General features: G+C 33.6%; 4 protein-coding genes across 7 annotated transcripts in view; 2 read left to right on the forward strand and 2 right to left on the reverse strand.

The window, feature by feature from the left end:
• The first annotated feature begins 557 nt into the window (after positions 1 to 557).
• Positions 558 to 3,463, forward strand: LOC106143227 (protein AAR2 homolog). The gene is made up of 5 exons (XM_013345251.2): positions 558 to 838; positions 1,117 to 1,319; positions 1,612 to 1,869; positions 2,240 to 2,366; positions 2,542 to 3,463. Exons 1-5 carry the CDS (start codon positions 630 to 632, stop codon positions 2,957 to 2,959), a joined length of 1,215 nt encoding a protein of 404 aa, XP_013200705.1. The 5' UTR covers positions 558 to 629; the 3' UTR covers positions 2,960 to 3,463.
• Positions 3,464 to 7,406, reverse strand: LOC106142832 (MKI67 FHA domain-interacting nucleolar phosphoprotein). 2 transcript variants are annotated; one of them, XM_060945735.1, is made up of 8 exons: positions 7,221 to 7,406; positions 6,999 to 7,124; positions 6,735 to 6,912; positions 6,293 to 6,393; positions 6,090 to 6,151; positions 5,470 to 5,979; positions 4,298 to 4,407; positions 3,464 to 3,598 (listed from the first exon to the last, which is right to left on the reverse strand). In XM_060945735.1, exons 1-8 carry the CDS (start codon positions 7,302 to 7,304, stop codon positions 3,501 to 3,503), a joined length of 1,269 nt encoding a protein of 422 aa, XP_060801718.1. In that variant the 5' UTR covers positions 7,305 to 7,406; the 3' UTR covers positions 3,464 to 3,500. The 2 variants fall into 2 exon arrangements, with proteins under 2 accessions (XP_060801718.1, XP_060801719.1); XM_060945736.1 differs by having other exon boundaries at positions 3,482 to 3,598; positions 6,999 to 7,140; positions 7,221 to 7,376.
• Positions 7,407 to 8,306: 900 nt separating this feature from the next.
• Positions 8,307 to 10,138, forward strand: LOC106142926 (PCI domain-containing protein 2 homolog). The gene is made up of 3 exons (XM_013344880.2): positions 8,307 to 8,727; positions 8,895 to 9,063; positions 9,212 to 10,138. Exons 1-3 carry the CDS (start codon positions 8,509 to 8,511, stop codon positions 10,018 to 10,020), a joined length of 1,197 nt encoding a protein of 398 aa, XP_013200334.2. The 5' UTR covers positions 8,307 to 8,508; the 3' UTR covers positions 10,021 to 10,138.
• Positions 10,139 to 11,040: 902 nt separating this feature from the next.
• LOC106142841 (uncharacterized) overlaps positions 11,041 to 18,567 on the reverse strand; it is a 56,235-nt gene continuing 48,708 nt past the window's right edge. For all 3 annotated transcript variants that reach the window (XM_013344752.2, XM_060945737.1, XM_060945738.1), the window contains 5 exons: positions 14,738 to 14,936; positions 14,326 to 14,459; positions 13,795 to 13,924; positions 13,437 to 13,527; positions 11,041 to 13,125 (listed from right to left, as the gene is read on the reverse strand). In XM_013344752.2, the coding sequence (XP_013200206.2) occupies positions 12,996 to 13,125; positions 13,437 to 13,527; positions 13,795 to 13,924; positions 14,326 to 14,459; positions 14,738 to 14,936 (684 nt within the window). In that variant the 3' untranslated portion in view covers positions 11,041 to 12,995. The remainder of the gene's footprint in view (positions 13,126 to 13,436; positions 13,528 to 13,794; positions 13,925 to 14,325; positions 14,460 to 14,737; positions 14,937 to 18,567) is intronic.

The following is an 18,567-nucleotide window of genomic DNA, read 5'->3' on the forward strand; positions in this document are numbered from 1 at the left end:
ATTGATGTTTGTGCAAGAATTCCACTACGTGAGGGTCCGGTGACTAATTTAAATTAGTGATGTGAATTGTGAGATTAGTGAGGCCGTCAATTGCCGTCATATTTTTCTTGTATATTATATTAAAGAAAAAGACGTGATTTTATATGTGTAAGTAATAAATCTACAAGCAAAAATTTACTTTATCACATGTTTATTAGGTAGGTAATTATTACTAATTTGTAACTTTTTCGATCCTTCACATAATCCAGTCCCAAAGGCTACCGAAGGTACCGTTGAGTTGAAGCATCGGAGCGGAGAGGTATGATTAAATAGACAATGTACAGTCAACAGCACACATCAACCTATCCAAATTATTACAATTAAACTTTTATTACCGCTTCATAAAATTTCATGCAAGGTAACTCAATGATTGACTGTAGGTTCTTACATTTACCCATAAAACTTAAAAAAATATGTTGTTTATTTGTTTTAAATGTTATTTATTTTAAACGAATAGCAACACAGCACAGATATGCGTCAAAATGTTGAATTGACATTGATTATTTTGACATTTCCAGTTTCACAGAAATGTAAACATATTGATCTGTTGTATTTTTATCATATTTTATTGATTTGCATTTAGTGACAAGATGGAAATGGACCAGGAGACTGCGAAAAAGCTTCTTATTGAAGGAGGAACGTTTATATTCCTCGGGGTGCCTGAGGAGACGCAATTTGGTATTGATATGCAATGTTGGAATACTGATGAAGATTTTAGAGGAATCAAAATGATTCCTCCAGGACTTCACTACATTCACTTCTCTGGTGTGAGCAAAGGAACTGGAGATGTTTCGCCCAGGTAAATTTGTTTTCAGGCCTACACGTCATAAGTTCCTATTCCATGTACATTATTCGTATCTTACATCTTGGCATTCCCAATTACATTCCCAACTTTGAGTTTTAAAGGTTTTTAATGCTACTCAAAGGACATTTTGATTTGTCATTATTTACATGCTGCTTACTTGACTCCAATTTGCCTTGTTATTTTGATACATATATTTTTTTGTCTTAGTACTCTTATTATCCAGTGTTACAATTCATTAAGCTTAATATACCTCACCTCATAATATTTTTCAGGTCTGGCTTCATGCATTACTTCTCCAAGAAGGAATTCCTTGTCAAGATGTGGGACAAAAAAACTGAAGACATAAGCAGGGAAGAGATCAGTGAGGAGAGTATCCAGCGACTTAAAGATAACCTTCTAAATCTAGACCGTCACTTAGGCCCTTACCCTTATGAAATATGGCAGAAGTGGAAACTGCTGACTTCTCAAGTTACACGTTTGTATAATTGTTTATTCATATAATTAGAATCTAGAAAATAACTACATGTATACTGGCACATTTCTTCTTATTTTCAACCTCTCAAATATCAAGTTTTAAGTCAATCATTATTTATATTTAACACATAAATAAAAAAAATTAAATGTACTCATCAATGTTCTCTTACTGCATGATAAACCTTTATTCAATTATCACTTTAACAATAGGTTACATTCAAATATACTGAATGTTGCTATTCATTTTTAACTAAAATAGAAAGGTGTATTAATAATAAAAATTGTTTTAACAGCTGAACTTGCTACAAAACTATCTCCAGAAAATGGCATGATCAGGGCATCAGTTGAGCTCATGTCCACAACTGATGCTGACAGGCCTCGAGGCATAAAGTCTGACAAATCCATGGACAGCCGAGACAGTGTTGGTGAAGATTCTGAAGCCAAGACTCCAGAAACTGAAGATGCTGGCCAGTCAGATGCTAAACGAGCTAAAAGAGTCACAAGAGATCAGAAGGAAGACTCCATGTTGCCAGATTTGAAACCAGCTCCAGGTATAACATCTTTAAATTAAAAACCTTTACTTTTTGACAAAGCTTGTTGCAAAAGTGAAATTTTTATTAAGCCTTTTTTAAATTGTTATAAGTAATTCTAATTATATCATATAGGTAATTTAATAAATGCCAAATTGTTATATTGTGTTGCAGAAATTTGATTAAATTAAATTGGATTTTTTTAAATTTCAGTGTGTGACAATTTGTCTTAGTAAAAATACAGTACCAGTTGATTGAAGGAGAGTTAATGAAACTAACTTTTTTTGAACTAAACACTGAAAAATTTAAATATGTGTATGCCAGCCAATTTATATCAGCAGAATGTTAAATACCATGCTTGCTCTTGTACTTAGAATTTTCGTAATTCTAGGTATGTCTATGAGGTTCACAGAGATTCCACAAGATAAGTACCCACCTGGATCCACACCAGAAGAAATCACCAAACATTACTTGGACCAATCATATTCATTGGAGCTGATGATTGCACAGCATGAAGAGTAAGTTTTCAATTGTAATTGGTGATAAATCAGTTGAGATATCACCCATTTGGGCGCGCGACGCCGTTTTTCTAGCGCTATTTCGCTTTTATTATGAGAGTGGACAGCGTTAGGTTCACTGCCAAAGCATTGCACTTATACACAGTTTATATAAATATAAATAAACAATTTTCAGGCCTCTGCACATAATTGGCGAGCTGCAGTTTGCATACTTGTGCTTTCTGATTGGACATTCTCTTGAAGCATTTGAACACTGGAAAAACCTCGTCATTCTGCTCTGCTCCTGTGACGACGCCATACATAAATACAGAAGCGTATTCTTCCATTTCATAAGAACCATTGAGGTTCAAATTGAAGAAATGCCAGAGGACTTCCTAGCTGATATCGTAATGAACAAAAATCTGGTTTACAAGAAGCTAAGGGAGTTTTTCCGTACGGCTTATATGAGCAAAGTTGATGGTAGACTCTTGACTATGATTGAACGGTTCAAAGAGAATTTGACAGAGAAACTGCAATGGGACTTCACAGGATTAGATGCTGATGATGAGGACGAAAGACCAGTCATAGTGAAACTAGATGGAGACTTGGAATGAATTTAATTCATTAGACTTAGTTTTGAATTTATCTTTTCTTGGTTTGAGTAACCAATGTCAATCTGTGTAGTTGTGTACTGTGTACATTGAAGATTATCTTTCTTATAGTATCGTATTTTAAATATTAGTCCTTAAATGTGGCCCCACCAACTGTTTGATATCTTTTAGATGGGATACGATTTTTCATAGTTTACACAATATATTTATACATATGTGCTCTGATATTACCATTTGCTGCAATTGAACTGTTTAGGCTATAGGACTAACAAGAGTAATGAGCTCTATGGTTGCAATTATACATATGTGTATTTTGACAAGTAACGAGGCTTACTTGAATAACTGGGCGCCTACCACAGAAGAAAAAAAAACTCATTGTGTTGCCCAATCCGTTGCAGCTTTAATTTAATTCAGTAAAAATAATTGTAGATTTTTCTTCACATCGTTCCAATTTTAGAGCAATATTGGTGTTAACTGTGATGTGAAAATAAAATGTACCTGCATTTATATTATTGTTTTATTATACTTAGAAAAGTAATTAAAATTACAATAATGATTTCTTCTTTTTGAATTGTTTCTTCGCAATTTGTGGATTCTTTTGTTGTTTCTCAAACTTAGACTTCTTAGTTGGAGAGTCTGCAACTGAAAAAGTAATTATACATATCTTTTTATTATTTTTATAAGCAAAAAAAAAAACTTCATTTATTTTCCGACTAAATAATTTCTGACTTTGAATTTTAGAAATGGGTAAAAGATTATGCTCTTGACATTTTATCCCAAATACCATTTTATGTTTGTATGACACCCAAGCTTAAAATTTCGCAGGCGACGACTGGATAGTCAAACCGCCAATAACTAATGCATTCGAAATTCAGTAATGATTAGAATATAACAAATTTATTTTCTAAATTGGATAAAATCACTTATTGACTAAGTGACGTTACATCACTTAAATCTAATTATATCTACTACCGATGCCAAAGCGCTTATGTATAAGAAGCGGCGGAACAAACTACACTGCAGCATTTTCACCAGACGTCAATTTACAAATATAGATCTCTTTAATCTAAATCATGAACGAATGCACATTTTCTCTTAAGATTACTTGTCTAGGTGCATACCTTGTTTTGGTTTGTATGAATAAGAAACAGGACATGTCTCTCTGCACTAGACTGTACATATCCTGTTGTTGCTAACCATAGCCCTAACTAACTGAGACTAACACAAGAGGTATATTAAGTAGGCCCTGGGCATTTAGATCCAGGAACATGTAATTAAGCATAATAACGCGTTCCTGGATATAATCAATCAATAGAATTTTGAACAAAATTAATTTTGTACCTGAAAATGCCTTCCTTTTTTGTTGAGAATCTTTTGCACTTTTATTACCTAGATTCTTAAGCTTATTTGGATTTAAAACCAAAGGAACTTTGGGCGGTTCCTCTACTTCACTGTGGACAAAAATAAAACATGAATTAACAGTTTTGAAGATAAAGGAGAATCTAATATTCTTTATTTATTTGCATAAAATAGTACAAAGATTTTTGTGCAATGTTACTGGATAATTAGTAAAAAAATCTTGTAAATGTGCGTCAGTGGTCGAATTGGCAAGATGCTCAGTTCAAATGCGTGTCAAAAAGGCCTGTGCCTTTTCGTTTTTCGTTTCGAATCCCACCTCGACTAATGACTTTTTTCAAAGTTATGTACATTAGTTTGAATAATAACTGATGCTCTTACGGTGAGGAAAAACATCATGAGGAAACTGCACATTCAGGCAACTGGATGAGTAACCATAATCAATCCAATATGGGTTAGGTTATGCAGCAAAGGTTGCAGAGTTGGGAGTTGCTTCATGTAAAACCTGACTCACCCAATCCAGAATCCATGGTCAAAGGCATATTCCAGACTCCTCTCCAGAGTGGTGAGGATGAAACTGGGTCTAAAGCCAGGAGCAAGGATCTAAAGCCAGCTTAATTTTTGCATCTTAAGACTCCTGCGGAATCCAAGAATCTGCTGGGGTAACATTTCGCCATTGTCCCAATCGGCATCACGTAGAGATTTAATTATTTTTATGTAAGCTGTTGTTAAAAGTTTTAAATATTAAAAAAAAAAAATATTTATTTCAAGAACTGAGAATCATTATGTGAAATTAGGTACCTTGGCTACTGTTTTTTTCTTTGGCTACTTTGTTTACTTTAAATATAGGACTAAGGGAAGTAATTGTAAACCAAGTTTATATCTTCTCCCTGCAATACCCTGTTATAATTTTTGTTACCTACGATTTTTTTATTAGTATTATGCCTATTAAGTCTTTGACCCAAAACTTATTAATATGTTTGTGTTAAAGTTACAGTAAATTGCTTAGTTAGACTAAGCATTTGTATCTTTTTAGGTATGGAGCAATCCCCCAATGCAACATATTTCTTAAAAATTACTTAAGTAATACATTCTGCAATATATAACATTCAAATATAAACTTTAATGAAAACTGGCAAACTTAAATATTTTATTACCTCTCATCATCACTCTCTTCATCAACTGTTTCTCCTTCATCATCATCATCATCATCAGAGGCAACTTCAGAATCACTTCCTTCCTCCTGTGAACCTAATGAGCTCTCATCATCCTCCATCAGCTTTTCATACTCATCTGAATCAAAGTCAAGTGAACTATCAGATTCATCTTCAGAATCTTCCTTGACTTTAATGAAGTTTTCAACGGGCTTCACACCTTTCTCTTTTAACTTCAGCTCTTTTTGTTTTTGCTGCTTTTTGTCAACTTTTGATATCTTTTCATCATTATTTATTTTCTTATCTTTGTTCTTAATTGCTCTCATCTCTTGTTTACCATTATTGGTCTGAACAACACTTTGTACCTTTTCATTTTTATTAATTTTAGGAGTATATTTTTGTTTTTGTTCATTAGGATATACTGTAGATAATAATTCATTTGGAACATCAACTGGTGTAAAAAAATCATAATTAATGCCTAGAGCACGAAGCTTTTCCTTTGTTTTTTTTATACTGCCAAAAGAAAAATAATTTGTTAATAACCTGAATTATAAAATTATATTACAAGTATTTATTTAATATTCTGTGGCTCTTTTGAGTACACTCTTTTAAAAAGAACTTACTTTGAAAGAGTTTTCCTTGCTATTTTCAAATCTTGAGAGTCTGTTTTATCAGCATTGTATGCCTGAAAATGAGTACAATTTTACTATTATCAGCATAGAAAAACGAATTTAATCAATTCATTATTATTTTTTGCATTAATGTCTTTTGTCACACTTATTTACAACTTTGTAATTTCTAAGGAAATCCTAAATTAAAATCTTACCTTCTTCTGTTTTATCATAGCATCTCTGCCTGGATTGTGGATAGGATTCCATTTCTTTCTCATAGCATGATGCCTCTGTTTCTCAGGTGGAATGTAAGCAGCTGAAAAACACAAATAGTGTATTTATATACAAATACATATAAGGTAATAAGTACATAATTTTAATAAAATAGGTATAGAAACCTGTCTACTAATTTGTTAAGCTTTTACAGGCACAGTGCTGAAAAAAATGTTGTATGTATGACTTTGAAACAGCTTAAACAATATTTTGAAATGATGTAGTCTCTGCTTTACCCTCCGCGTAACAGGCATGTATGAATTTTGCTTCCATCAAGGACAATAACTCACTTGTGGACCATTTTTGTCTAGATCTGGATCAGCTTATTAAAGATCTTGGTCCATTTTCCAACACATGCAATGAATTGATGAATGATAAACATACCTTTTAATAATCTTTTGCCCATCAAATAATTATTCATTGTCTCTGCAACAATTTGCGCAACTGTGGGCTCTTTGAATTCAACAAATGCATAACCTTTAGAGTTACCGGTTCGTTTAGACCTGATTACCCGCACATTTGTGACCATACCAAACTGTTTAAAGTACTGAGTCATCTCATTCTGAAAATAATATGCATTAGTAACGCTGCAAAATAGTATTCCGCGTATGATAGTGTGTATATAATCAAAAAGGACAAGAAAATAACCTCGTAAAATCCATGTGGAATATGGGCCAAATAAACAAGGCCTCTTTCTTTATAGTTTCGTTTCTTAGATTTTCCATCTTTGACTTCGTTCGGCACATGTACAGACTCTGATTGCAGAGCCTTTTTCTGTAAAACGAAAGAACTTTACTCATTATTCATTAACACATGAACATAACCTCCAAGATTGGGCAAAATAGAAACGCTGAATATTCAAAACCTTACTTTTATTAACTTCTTCTTTATGCCTTTTATTGACTTGACAAACTGTTTCTGTTTGCTAGAATCCAATGCAACATTTTCTTCCATTATTTTCTACTAATTTTAATATTCAAAAGTTCACGTAAGACAACAAAAATCTACCACACAAAGTTTAATCAAATCAACCAACATGAGTTTGACTTTGATTTGATTTTTTTAAATTTTTTTTTCCCCACTTCAATCAATGTCGATAATTTGACGCACCCATAGACTACATAATCATTTTTTTTTTGTTTTTACTTCCAGATTTCGGAGGTAAAATCAAAAAAAATCTACTGAGAAAGAAATAAATAAAGTCGTATTTATTGGCACTATTTCCAATATTATAAATACGACTTTATGTATGTGGCGCTAGTTTGTACGTAGACGTAATGTTGTTACCAAAACCTGCTCTCACACATTCTGTCCACAATACCAAACTGTCTAAGTGCCGTTTTCCATTGTAATTGTTATTATTTTTGACGGACTCTGTGGCGCAGCGGTAGTACGCTTGTTCAACACCGGAGGTCCCGGGTTTGAATCCCGGCCAGGGCATGATGAGAAAAGAACTTGTGGCGCCATCTCTACGCCACTCGTCAACAACATCAAATCACACAACAACTGTCAATCATCTCGAAGAAATCGACGCGCTCAGCCAATAGCAGCGAAGAACCCAAATCGCGATTTCAGAGATTTCACGGATTGGAGCTATATATACAACCTCCGACACAACATCGTCGGAGCCGCGGTTCCCCAGGCATAACACCTAGCCTGGCGGAAGATCTTCCCTTTGGTGGCGGTCGAGCCGAATCATCGCTCCCGCTACAAACTTTTTCTGATTGGCCTGGGTCTTGGATGTTTATCTTTATAAGTATTTAAAATATAGTATAGTTAGTATCTCGTAACACAAGTCTCGAACTTACTTCGAGGCTAACTCAATCTGTGTAATTTGTCCCGTATATATTTATATTTAATTAATATTTTCTTATTATTTTTAACTGATTTAGCTCCTCATGTTCTGAGACAGTTGGCAACACTGGCTATGAGTGATGTTGACGTGACACTGACAGTAGCATTTTTGTGTTTACTTTTTTGCCGCAAGTTTCCCTCAAATCTCAATCTTAATTTATATGTTGCAAGAGATTTTATATTTATAATTTCAAAATATTTTCAACTATTGTACCTATTGGTCTAAATTTGTAATTAAATCCCATTTGTCTCAATAAAATGAAGCTTTTGTAAAACCATTGCTCTCACTCAACTCCACACTATCATGTCCAACATGGCTTCATACACTTTAAATCAGTATATTCAGATGGTGGAAAGAGCTTTCCGAACTTCCCAAGGAACCGTGGTTGCTAAACTGCTGTCCTTAAGAGATGAACATGTAGGAAACAGAAACCTGAAATCCAGTGATATTGCCACTCTCGTTGAAGGAAACTGTGTCGCTCCTTTAGACGAAATCATCATTGCTCATTTACTTTGTGTAAAAGTTAGTTTCATATTTTTACTTTATTGTACAATTAATGTCCTGCTCATAAATCAATTTTCCATTCTAATTGTTATTAAATATTATTTATTATTTTCATTATTTATGTCAATTTAATTTTTTCGCCGAAGTAAAGACAGAAATATTAATAATAAAAAATATTTTTTCAGGCACTTTTTTACAAAGACTACATGGGAGCTTATAATCACCAGAGTGCCTGTGTCGGATCTGTTGTAAAATTACTCCAAGTTCAAAAGGAGGAGAACTGGAGTCTCCCTCTAATGTATACAGTTTGTTTAGACTTGCGGCTTGTTGCACAAAAAGCAGAGTGTGCTAATGGTAAGTAAAGCTGTAGGTTGTTACTAGTATTACAAGGTCTTGGTAGCATCATCAACATTTGCTTAGAATGTGGTGCTATTTACAAACACATACAGTATGTTTTATCATAACCCAAAGATTTATCTTTATTGTTAATTTCTGATTTCAGCTCAAAGTAATGGCAAATTATTGGAAAAAGCAGCAGAGAGTCTTCTAGCTTGCTTCAGAGTGTGTGCAGCAGACAACAGATCTTCAGACTATGAAACAAAAAGGCTTGGAATGCTAAACCTTGTGAACCAACTACTTAAAGTCTATTTTCGTATAAACAAGTTACACCTCTGTAAGCCTTTGATAAGGGCCATAGATTCATCTCCATTTAAAGATCAATTCCCTTTAGCACAGCAAATCACATACAGATATTTTGTTGGACGCAAAGCTATGTTTGATTCAGACTACCGATCGGCCGATGAGTTTTTGTCATTTGCTTTCCAAAATTGCCACCGAGCATGTAGTAAAAACAAGCAGTTAATATTAACATACCTAGTTCCAGTCAAAATGCTTTTAGGTTATATGCCAGCAAAATGTTTGCTAGAAAAATATGATCTACTGCAATTCTGGGACTTAGTATCTGCAGTTAAAAAGGGGGATTTGCGAGGTATAGATCAAGTAATGGAAGAACATGAGAGGTTCTTTATACAGGCCGGGATCTACTTGATTGTGGAAAAACTCAAGATAACAGCCTACAGAAATTTGTTTAGAAAAGTATATTTGGCAGAAAACACCCATCAGATTGATATAGCGAGTTTTCAAGCAGCTTTACAAATTATGGGACAAGATGATGTGGATTCAGATGAGACTCAATGTATTGTTGCCAACCTTATTTATGATGGGAAAATTAAGGGATACATCTCATACCAACATAAGAAAGTTGTAGTTAGTAAACAGAATGCTTTTCCTCCGCTTTCTAGTTTGTATTAATATGTCTATTTTATAAGTCAATTATTCTTATGAATACATAAATGAAACAGTAATGACAATTAAATATTTTTTATTAAATCCACAATATATTTCAAAGAATAATATAAATATAATAAATTTTGCCCATCACTAACATAGCATTATTTCCAACAATGCTGAATATAAGTCTTAAGGTTAAATATTTTGTGTCTAATTGATAGAAAGACATGATTCTAATCTATTTATACAGTATGTCCTTACAAAATATATAGCTGTAACTGTTAATTTAAAAAGATGAAAGAGTTAGTGACAAGCAATTTTGTGTTGTGTTTGAACTACCGTAAATTTTATTTCTAGCTACTTGTAGCCTCTTTATGATATCGCCATGAATGGCTTCGTATCAAATGATATTAAATAGAAATATGTAATATAGATGCTGATTTCGAGATATGTTGAATTAATATTGATATGCAATTTGTGTAATTTTACAAAAATATAAATTCAAGATGAAATCTCTGTAATTTTCTTAGGAAGACATAATTTCAATGATTACAGCGATTCTGTGCACATTGTCCGATTGGTTATTCGTTATTATTAGTTCTCTATCTCTGAATATAATTGACTAGCTTTTACCCGGAGTTGCGCTTAAGTTCCGAGAGAATATTTGGTTTGTATTCTGGTTAAACTTCCCACGTAAGAATTTAATGACTGTTTCGTTTAGCAGTCAGGGTGTGAAGGAATAACAAACATACAACACTCATGCAGCGAACGTTATAACAAATTTTAGTATAATTTTTTAAAATCATTGTAAATTATATGATCTAGTCTCGGTCCTTTTTTCAATCGGATATTCAGTGCCATAATTTTTTTAACAACACATAATTACGTGTCACTTATTGAAGATTTGGTAGAAAAATATGAAGAAATATTTGACTAACTATCATATATAAATAAATTACGTTCAATATCTTACGCTAATGCTTCATGAATATATTTTTCTTCTACTTTTGATAAACAGATGGTAAACCAATACTTTGTTCCAATTTATTACAAAACTATTCTAGTAGTCTACTTAAATAAAAACAGTATTAAAATAAATACTATATATATTTTTAAACACTTCAGCATGTCTTTTTACTGAAAAAAGAATTTTAGTACCTAGTTAAAAAATAAAATGTAATATTATGTTGTCGAAAGTTTTTAGTTTCACAAACATTACACATGATAAAGGAATGTAAATCTAGATAGGTAATATCTACCAGCCACTACAGCAATGTCGTACGATGGTGTAAGCACCTAATTTCGTAGATTTGAAGCAAATTTTCTTTAATGATGATGCGCACAGCATATAAACGAGGTTCCAATATTTATTTACTACAACCTATTTAAAAAACAACAAATGCATACGGAATATAAAATATTTATAATATATAAACCTACTAGGTACATTTATGACAATACTATGCCTTGTAATGTAACATGCAAAGCTACTTAATCTAAACATAGTATATCGTAATACATAATGTAATCCACATATTATACTTAAGACGTGACTTATATAATAGCTGCAATTAGTCTTTTAGGGCTCCACACCATAGAATCTGGTTACTATATTTTATTTACAATATTATCAAAACTTGCCAATTCTGGGTCAGGTATCAGGTACATTATTTATACCCATATTTTGAATTTTCAAAGTAGTCTCAACATTATCTTTTTAAAACCATCCTCTATTTTTAGAGATTAAAATTTATACCTTGTCTATAGACAAGACAGGCGCGTGGCGACAGAGAGGATCCCACACATCAACTAAATGTCTCAGGTTCAATAATGACTCCCGAGTAACATTAGTTTGAATATTAACCGATGTTCAAACTGCGAGTTTACGGCGTTTGAAGAGTTACGTGAGGAAATCTTCACTTTCAGGCAATCGAATGAAGCTAATTAAATCATGACGATCAAATTTATTCAAGTTCTTTTCTCCTGTAAGAAAGACTATCTATCAGAGTAGGTCACCTCCACACTCTTGGACCATGATCATCGACGTCCTCCCTAGTCGGTACGTCGTATATATGACTTTGAACCGTTCTTGATACTTTTATTTGGCACATGAAAAATGTGCTTTTTCGCTCATTTTCTTTAAGGTCGTACCAACGACTTACAATTTTTGCCAATTTTTTGTAGCAAACTTAATAATGGGATTTTGCCAAATATCAAAGGAATTTTGTATATTTTAGGTAGATAGGTACATATTACTTACCTATATTTAGTAGATAGGTATGTATTCAACATTTTGTCTTTAAATAATATATATTTTACTTTGTAGGTATAATATTAATAAACTCCCATGGAGTCAATTTAAGTTCCTCATTAAATATTTTAACTAGCTCAATAGACTTAGAGCTTAGAAAAATATTACTGTTTTAAAACCAATACAAAATTAATACGTAATTATAAGGTTATCAATATAATACGAAAAGCTGTATAAAGATAGTAAAAATAAAATATATAAAACGAACTATTACAGATAACGATACAGGTACATAAAATTAACGATTTTCCTCTTTTGGCTTTAAACAGAAACAGAAAAAATAATTATAATAACCAAATAAATCACTCTGTATAGCATTATGAAATATGAAATTTCCTTCGGTGATTTCCTTACATTTTATAAGTCAAATAGCCATCTCTCTCCACTTATAATACTGTTACGCTCCTCTTTTTCATCCGTGGGCATGATTTTTATCATATTTTAACCTGCTTGGGCTAAGGTATTTGCTTTGGGTATCTCATATTCAGAAACATTTACATAATACCTACAACTTAGGGGCATTCCAAGCATTATTTGAGCTTGTGTGCACTCACCATAGACCTCATCTCGCTTACCGCCAGGCAGATTGACATCAAACGCTTCACGCGCTATTTTTTAGTAAAAAAAGAAAGGTATATACTTATCACTTCGCTATACAGAGTGTTTCATTTTGAATAAAGTATAATTAGTTCCTCTCAGGGAAAGCTAGTTTGTGTAGCGGTGGTCCTTTCAGCAGTTCGTCTTTGTAAGCGGCTAGGATGGCTCGAGACATGCTCGGCTCGGCTGCACTCGCCTCCAGAAATTGGTGCATTAGCCTGGAGGACGTCAGTTTATTAGATTTCCATAAACAACATGAGGAAATTTCCGTATTCAGCTAACTGGATACGTTACAATGATGCACGGTCGCGGAGGTCAGACTGGAATCGCTTCGTGTAATTTGCATTCATTTCTTCGAACTAATTGGTAACGGAATTTCAATAGTTTTAATAAAGTAAAGATAACATATCAGTTAGTCTTTAATTGTTTTCTATGTTAGGTTTCTACGAACGAAAAATATATATATTTTTTTTTAATTGAAAAAATAGAAACCATTTGTTTTGTCACAGACATAATGACAGCAAGTTACCTGTTGGAAGGGTTGATACCGAGTCCTTCATGCGCCTGCAGTAGTTCCGGATGGTCGCCGATGGTGTCCGTTAGTGCAGCAATCATAACATCTGGAAATAAATTAAAATTTTATGATAAAATCTAAGGTCAAATATTGGCCACATATTTCGCATTAGCATTCACGGGTTAAGCTCGTAAAAGATAAAATACAACTACCCACGTGAACTACCTTTAGGGGTTTCCACTAAAATATAACAATATATTGTTCAAGATTGATAGTCCTTTAAACCTGTGCGGCATTTTGGGCAGTAAAATCGACCTGTTAATGACTAGTAGCACTTCCACCTTAGGTTTTCTAGTAAAATCAACCCACATACCGAGTACTTTCTTCTCAATAGTTCGAGATAGCTGCCCCCTCTCAGCCTCCAGCTCCAAAAAGGCCATGAATCTCTGAGTAGCCGCGCGCGCAGATGCTGGGTCCCGAGATAAGGATTGCGAAAACATCATCTGTAAACAGATAAAAGTTAGTCATCAATATATTAATTGAAAAGGCATACTAGAATTATTTTAAAGTGAATACAGATATTTATCTTACACCAATTGCAGCCCAGGGCTTGGCTCCAGTGGGAATTTCGGGATAAAAAATACCCTATGTGTTATTCGAGGTAGATATTTTACCCTTGTACTAAATTTCATGAAAATCCGGCTAGTAGATTTTGCTTGAAAGAGTAACAAACGTAAATAAGTACATTCGTCGATAGTATCGTTCGGTAGGATAGGTATGATAACCTTAATATTACAACCATCTCTAGATAACTTTATAAAAAAGTGAGCAATACTTTCTCTCCTCGGAGAGCGGTGATGTTGTAACCGGTATTTACGCCAGGTAGAAAGTCAAGTAAAAATACCTTAGCCAGTTGATAAATGATTTCTTCCAAGGTGTATTCGGTGTAGAGAGTGTCAGCCGCCTTCAGTTTGTCCATCATCTCTTCGTATTCTTCCTCGGTGATGATCTGTCCGTCCCGGTCGTAGTCTGAGGTGCCTAAAGAAAAATGTCTTCATATTATCAAATATCAGACATTATTACTTTGTGTATTGTTAATCTTAATAATTTTTACTTTTGCCTCGTCGAAGTATATTCTATTTTATTTTTAAAAATTTACTAGTTAATTTATTGTGAAGCATGAGATCGTAAGTTCTCTTCATTGCTCTAAATTCGAAATAACAAGTAAAATCAAGGCGGTTAGTTTAATCTATCTACACCTAGTACCTTGTTACGCCTTCACTAAGCAGATACAAAAACTGTTAAAAAAATCTTACTAATTATATTGGTCTGCAACATGGGGTCGTAAGTCCTCTTCATTGGTTCCGGTCGCACGTCTGATGTTACCGGGAGAATAGGAATCGGTGAGAGATTGTTGCTTAGTTCCCAGTTCTTGTTCGCGATCGTCCGGATTATGTCCGGGCTGTTCCCGAACGGGAACGATTGGAGCGACACCGGGTTGCGGTATTGGTATTCCTGTGGAAACATTTTTTATTTAAGCAAGATTCTACAAAAGAAGACATAAATTTAAATGCGCATTAAAATGAATAAAATAAAATTTCCCGAAATTTTATTTTATTCAAGACTGCTGGCTTTGTCTACCCCGCAAGAGATACAGAAATATGATTTATTTTAACGCGGACGGATCCGCTGGCCTGTTCGAGTTTTGTTAAAAGTTTGTTAAAGAGAGCGACGGTGCTTCAAATCCTTCCGCGGCCATATACCTACCCATGACTATTTCTGAGTTATATACTGAAGTTTGATTCCTACCTAACCAATGTTATGTTCCCACAGTGAGGGAAAACATTGTAGAAAATCTGCACATCCAGGCAACAGGATGTTGTTTATCCATGATTTTATCAAATAAATTAATAATCAGTACTCATAGCCCCAATGATGTCTCTCAGCTTGTTTTAAGTCTTGTAACTTCACCAACAGCACAGATAAATAGTAAACCATTACGCCAAAGAGGACATAATATATTTTCATTTCAGCCCTAATGCCTCTGGATAAAGGCGATGTTAAAATTTATTATGTCGAAAATATAAACCACAATTTTAACTATAACGTGTCTATGTGACAATATAAACCACAATTTTAACTATAACGAGTCTCATACAAAAGCTATGCTCAAATAAGAGTAGTATATAACTTAATACCTAACTCAAACATTCGATACGAATTCTCAACCCACGTACCGACGGGTGCGCAAATATGCTTGTCTGCTGTCAAATAAAGTTCTATTTAATTGTTTGCCAACATTCGTTATACGGAACCAGAAATACATTATGTTCTAGACGATTGTTCACTGTGATTTGAACGCGTTAACCGCTGAGGGGAGTTTGAGTATTAAAACAGTCGAAGCTGTTTCTACAAACGCAAAAATCACATACAACAAAAATGGAAATTGTAGTCACATTTAGTACTGCAGGCATCGAAATAGACAATTTCAGTTCAGCAGTATTCGTAAACGTGGCATTTAAATTTTTTCCTTAGATTGTTGCCTCTATCTACCCCGTAAGGGATTAAGTCGTGATTCCATGTATGTATTTAGTTTTGGTATAAATTTATTTATTTTAAAGAAGAAAAGACTTCTACACAAATAATAAAAAAATATGATCAGTTCTATTATTGCTAAGCGTTAAAATTTAAGAAATCGTAGCACACTCTGGCTATCGTAGCGGATGCTACACACCGTAGCAGTTTGTAGCAGCTGCTACGATTTGTACTTCTACTTGTATATCTACATTGTTTAACTATTACTTAATATATAATAATAATATTTGTATGGTTTTTAATTTTCTCTGATTCGTCTTACTCCATACTAGTGCTGTCATCTTTTTATTCATCAAAATAAATGTAGCTTTAAGTAAATAAAAATAAAAGCCAAGCAGCCCTGAACATTAAAACTTTCCCAATCTATTTTTATCTTTATGTGCGTGGCCCATAAATGAGGATAAAGCTGCCAATATTACGTGCCTGGTAAATAGGGCTAATAACTATAAACTGTTACGGTCTCGTGGGATTGATTATTTAAGGTTCCTGTTACGATGGGCCACTAAAAGGAATTCTTTAATTTACCTACATATATATCACTTACGGGGTAGACATGGTCAGTTGTCTCGAAAAACTCGAAGATTACGTTAAGCAAAGATGGCTAAATGAGGGAACGTAGATTTAGATAGTGACAGACATTTTTTTTTTCTATTAACCGCCGTAACGTGGCAAGCGCGGCGCCGTTTTAATCGCGCGAAAAATTATCGCTGTTTCGTTTCACGTATCACATAATAAAAAGCGAAATAGCGGTAGTTTTCGCGCGATAAAAACAGTGTCACGCATGCCATACTGCGGGGGCTTACCGGAATGGAATTTTACAGTATCTATGGGAAAACACGGAATGGTCTAATTCTATCTGCCGGGAACTACATGTCCTTACTGGGCTATTATATATATAGACTATTTACCATTCATATGAAAAAAATAATGACTTCACTTACGATTGCTTTTGTCGTAGTTCTGAGAAATAAGTCTATTGACGATTGATGAAGTAAAATTACAGCTTTATATCGACTAGAATCAAGACAGCCGTACTTACTTTACCTTATAGCGTTCCAACTAATTTCTTTTGAGATTTATTTTTTGATATATGATTATATTATTAAGGATCTATTTTATTAGATACAAAGAAAGTACAATAAAACTGAGATTAAATTCCCAAATATATTCAGCTTGATCCATTAGTTACAGTCAAGAGTATTTTGAAAGACATACATACATAAGCCTTTCTGTACAATATTATTGAAATGCTATTTTAGATTGAATAAAATTTATTTATTTTATTTTCATTAAGGTACATTTACAAAAGATGTGAAAATAAGTACAATTTTGCGACATATAAAAATATGTGTAAAATAGCATGCGAATAGTTAAAAAGTAAAATGTGATCAATTCCGGGTAAGAACCTACATTTTAGTGTCGTGTGGCACATTACACTCCATATCTTTCTCATAGATGACGTAATTAGGCCATACAGTTGAGCGCGGCCTTTCAGTATTTTTAATATTGTTGGTTCTGTCTGCCCGGCAAGGGATATAAACGTGATTATATGTATGTACAACCTACGTTTTAATTTTTATTTATTCATAAAAAAACTGGAATATATACTTGAGCTGCAAACTTTGATAAGGCACGGTTGAAATGGCTCTCATCATAATGAATACGAAGATGCCAAGGCAGCAAGTCTTACGTAAAGGTCATTTTCAAGAAATATAAAGCTCCGGGTTATTATCCCAGAAATTAAGTTAATTTCGTAGTTATGGTCAAAGATAAACAGTAGAACTTATAAAGATTGACAAATGAAAGCAAGCGTGGCAAGTGGAATTTGCCTATTTCCGAAAAAGATAGGATTTATGTATATACCTACTAAATAGACTCTGTTAATATTCTGTCTCGTTGGATATATCTTTTCTAGTGCATTCCTTGCCTACATATATAAGAACCCTGCATGCTAAATTAAAATATTTTGCCGTTTTATATAGTATACTACTAAATGACATCATTTCTGAACATTGATATGTCATTTAGTAGTATACTGTTTTACATATTTTAAGATAGATAATCAATTATTTATCTTTATATTATCCTTTCCTTCACTTTAAAAAGCCTTCAGCTGCCAGTCTATCATGAGCCCTTGGGAATTACCCGTTATCATATATAACATTTCCACTCACAAATAATTCCACTACTGTAAAGAAGGTTTTGATCACGTGCGTAACCCTATTAATGCCGGATTATACTGGGTCAGGAAGCGAAACCTGATTGACCCACTTCCAAATGCCTAACTATGAAACGGTGTCTGGCCTTCTGAGTTATCGAATTCCGTTAAATTGAGTTATCTCTTCGTTTTTAAGTCAATTTCTTAATAAAACTAAAGGCCTTTTCAGTATGGAACTGTAGCACGAAAAAAAAAATTGATTTTAATTTATCTCGTGCCCAGAACAAAGCGCATAAAGTCAACCCAAAGTTTGAAACAGGCAAAGACAACTATTGGAGTAGGATTCTATAGAAATCTTCCGAACCTCCGGTAGTATTATCTCTCATAACTTTC

This window comes from Amyelois transitella, chromosome 9 (genome assembly GCF_032362555.1).
Source record: "Amyelois transitella isolate CPQ chromosome 9, ilAmyTran1.1, whole genome shotgun sequence".
In the NCBI taxonomy this organism is placed as follows: Eukaryota; Metazoa; Arthropoda; class Insecta; order Lepidoptera; family Pyralidae; genus Amyelois; species Amyelois transitella.